Genomic DNA, 2929 nt, shown 5'->3' with positions numbered 1-2929 from the left:
GGCGACGCCGGAAAACATCAAAGATAAGAAAACCCTAACACTCTAACATTCAGATGTTTATCATAGTACTGTTCTTATTTCTATTATCTTCATTTCAAACGATTTATGTTATTCTTAATCAAACCCTAACTCTAAATCAATTTAATCTGTTCTTATTGTTCTTATTGGTTCATATTTTTGTTCATCTTATTGTTCATATTTGTCGATGATGATATTTGCAGATCATATGGGTTACGCGAAGAGGGTAATTTCGTTCAAAAAAATAAAAGTGACCACGAGAGCAAATAAAGTTATAAAGTGACCACCAGGTCAAATACCCCAATATTTGGGTCATCTTGTCAAATTTCCCCTTTAATATATGCATTAGGTTTTAAAAAGTTATTAATATTCTTTGTATTTTTAATATAATAAATATTAAATAGATTTTTTTTTTTTTTTGTGTTTTGATGGGATTAGAATTGTTTTTAGGTGATTAACGATTTTTATTCTATTTGTGGAATTTTGTTATGTAAGATCTATCCAAAACTTTTGTAGTCGCATCCATTTTTTTTTATTTTAAAAAAATTGGACGAGGAAAGGTTTTAGGTAAGCTCAACAAACACATGAATTATGATACACAAACTCTAGGGCAGCTCCAAACAATAATTAGTAAACCTATTAGGTCTAAGTCAACTCAATAGGTAAAAATATTTTTTTAAAAAATTTATTATTATGAATTCTAATAAGTGAAAATAACATATCGATTTTAGATATTTAATAAATTAGATAATAAAAAATTGTCTTGATGGGCTGCCACTGAATTGGATACATCAATCAATGAATGTTGAGACTTAATTAGTTAATTGGACTCCTATATAGTTTATTGAGTTATATTTATTTCTACTAATGTGATTAATTGATCTTATGAAATTATGTTATGATTTGTAAGAATATAATATTTTTTTTTTATGTTTCACTCTAGTTTTTTAAATTTGTGAACATTACATTGTTGTGTTTCACTATAGTTTTAATTTCACATTTTGGATGTCTAACAATTAATAAATTATCCTTTCCTTTCAAATAAATAAATAAATTAGCTTGTTTTTTATTTAACATATATTTTTTTTAATTATGTTATGTCCAAACAATATAGATCTTAAAACGAAACAATAAAAACAATGTTTTAGTGTTTAGATTGAAGATCAAATCAAAACATGTGTAGAAAAATGTCCAAACAAAATAGAGCTCCAATAATTTTAAACCATAACAAGAACAAGACATCCGATTATCAGAAAAACATGAACATAAACAAATTTAAAAGACATGTATAGATAAATAAATGTGTTAATTAATGAAAACACAATGGGCTAATGATCAGAAGAAGATTCCAATAGCTCCAAGAATGGTCAATATTGGCAAGCCACCTTTCAAGAAAGCTGCAGAATTGGGTGTAGTTAAAGAAGATTGATCTGGCGAGTCAGCCGGAGAGTCTGTGGGCGTATCTGATATTGAAGGTGGTGGCGCCGGCGGCGATGACAGTTTGGGTGATGGAGCCATTGCTCTCGGAGGAGGAGACTTTGAAGATTTTGGAGGCGGGGATAATGCCTTAGTGGGCGGCGGCGCCGCCACCATGGGTGGTGGAGTCAGCGGCACCACCGCCATAGGTGTTGGAGCCGGCGGCAATGACGTGGGAGAAAGTTGGGCCGGTGAGAGGAACATAAGACTCATGGAAATTGCTAGCACCAACAGTATTGAAGAACTTGAGAAAGCCATTTGGTACTGTTGGTGAATGAAGAAGGAAGGAGATAGGAAGCTTATATATATATAATTTTAAATGATCATCTATATCGAAAATGAAAAAAATCTAAAATGTATATAAGGAATACCTACACCCACCAGCATATTATTAAACTCTTAAAATTTTATGAATAATAATAATAATTAAAACGAATTCATCTAAAAACGAATTTTAGAAAGCGTTGTTATAATAATAATAATAATAATAATAAAATTTTGAATGTATTAGCTAGACGATTACTATCATTGAAAATTCAAAGATTTCTCTCATACTAAATAATCAAGTAAAAATAAAAAAATAATAATAATTAAGATAAATATATTAGCCTTTTCCATCCAAATTTTTAATCACACAATAAATTTAAGTCATACTTCTTACTAATGCAAAAATAATATATCTAATCCTCATTATCTTTTATTTTATACTATCATTATGTTTTGATGGATTATTTTGCTGAAATAGAACTAGAGAACTCATGACCAATGAAAGGTAAGATTAGGTAATAATGCGGGCTTTGGTATATTATCTCATTGCATTCTTGAAAGATTTTCGTGTTCCTTAATTTTGTATTTTTTTTCCGGTAAATTTCTTAATTTATTTGTTTCTCTCTGTTTTATTTTTATGTTTTTATCATGGACCATTTAAATTTAGGCTGAGATATATTTGGTTATAGTTAATGACTTGTTAATTAAATATTATGATAAACGGGTGTGTATTAGTTTAATTAGTGGACGAGCACTAACTTAAGTATGATTGTTAGGTTTTCGATGGCAGAAGAAAACTGGTTTGTATTTGGTTTTGGTCGTGAAAGCACGTTGTGTACAACACCTAAACATAATCTTTAAATAAATAGTCATTGATTTATTGAATTTTATTTTATTTTGAATCATAGAATAAGGCAAATAATGTATTTTATGAGATCACACCAGCTAATAGAAATATAGAATGATTAATATCTTAATTTGAATTATTTCATACTTTGTTTATTGCAAAAATATGTGTTTACTTTTTTTTTTTTATTTAAACTAAAATTCATAATTTTCATTTCAACCATCAAACCCGTCAACTTTATCTCTTATTAAACATTGTTGTCACTTAAATTAACTAAGTGAGTTATCACACCAACTTATCACTTATTAATTTATATTTTTA

The 2929-nt window shown here is 28.4% G+C and overlaps 1 protein-coding gene across 1 annotated transcript; it reads right to left on the bottom strand.

Moving 5' to 3' along the window:
- Positions 1-1353: 1353 nt before the first annotated feature.
- LOC124924264 (classical arabinogalactan protein 1-like) lies at positions 1354-1752 on the bottom strand. The gene has a single exon (XM_047464322.1). The coding sequence runs from the start codon at positions 1750-1752 to the stop codon at positions 1354-1356; it is 399 nt and encodes a 132-aa protein (XP_047320278.1).
- Positions 1753-2929: the final 1177 nt, after the last annotated feature.

This window comes from Impatiens glandulifera, chromosome 2 (genome assembly GCF_907164915.1).
Source record: "Impatiens glandulifera chromosome 2, dImpGla2.1, whole genome shotgun sequence".
Taxonomy (NCBI): Eukaryota; Viridiplantae; Streptophyta; class Magnoliopsida; order Ericales; family Balsaminaceae; genus Impatiens; species Impatiens glandulifera.
The sequence above is the reverse complement of the archived record's forward strand: the minus strand, read 5'-3'. Positions and strand labels throughout refer to the sequence as shown.

What these genes read in the sequence shown, in the direction of transcription:
- LOC124924264 (XM_047464322.1), bottom strand. Translation starts at nt 1,752, where the DNA reads ATGGCTTTCTCAAGTTCTTCAATACTGTTGGTGCTAGCAATTTCCATG.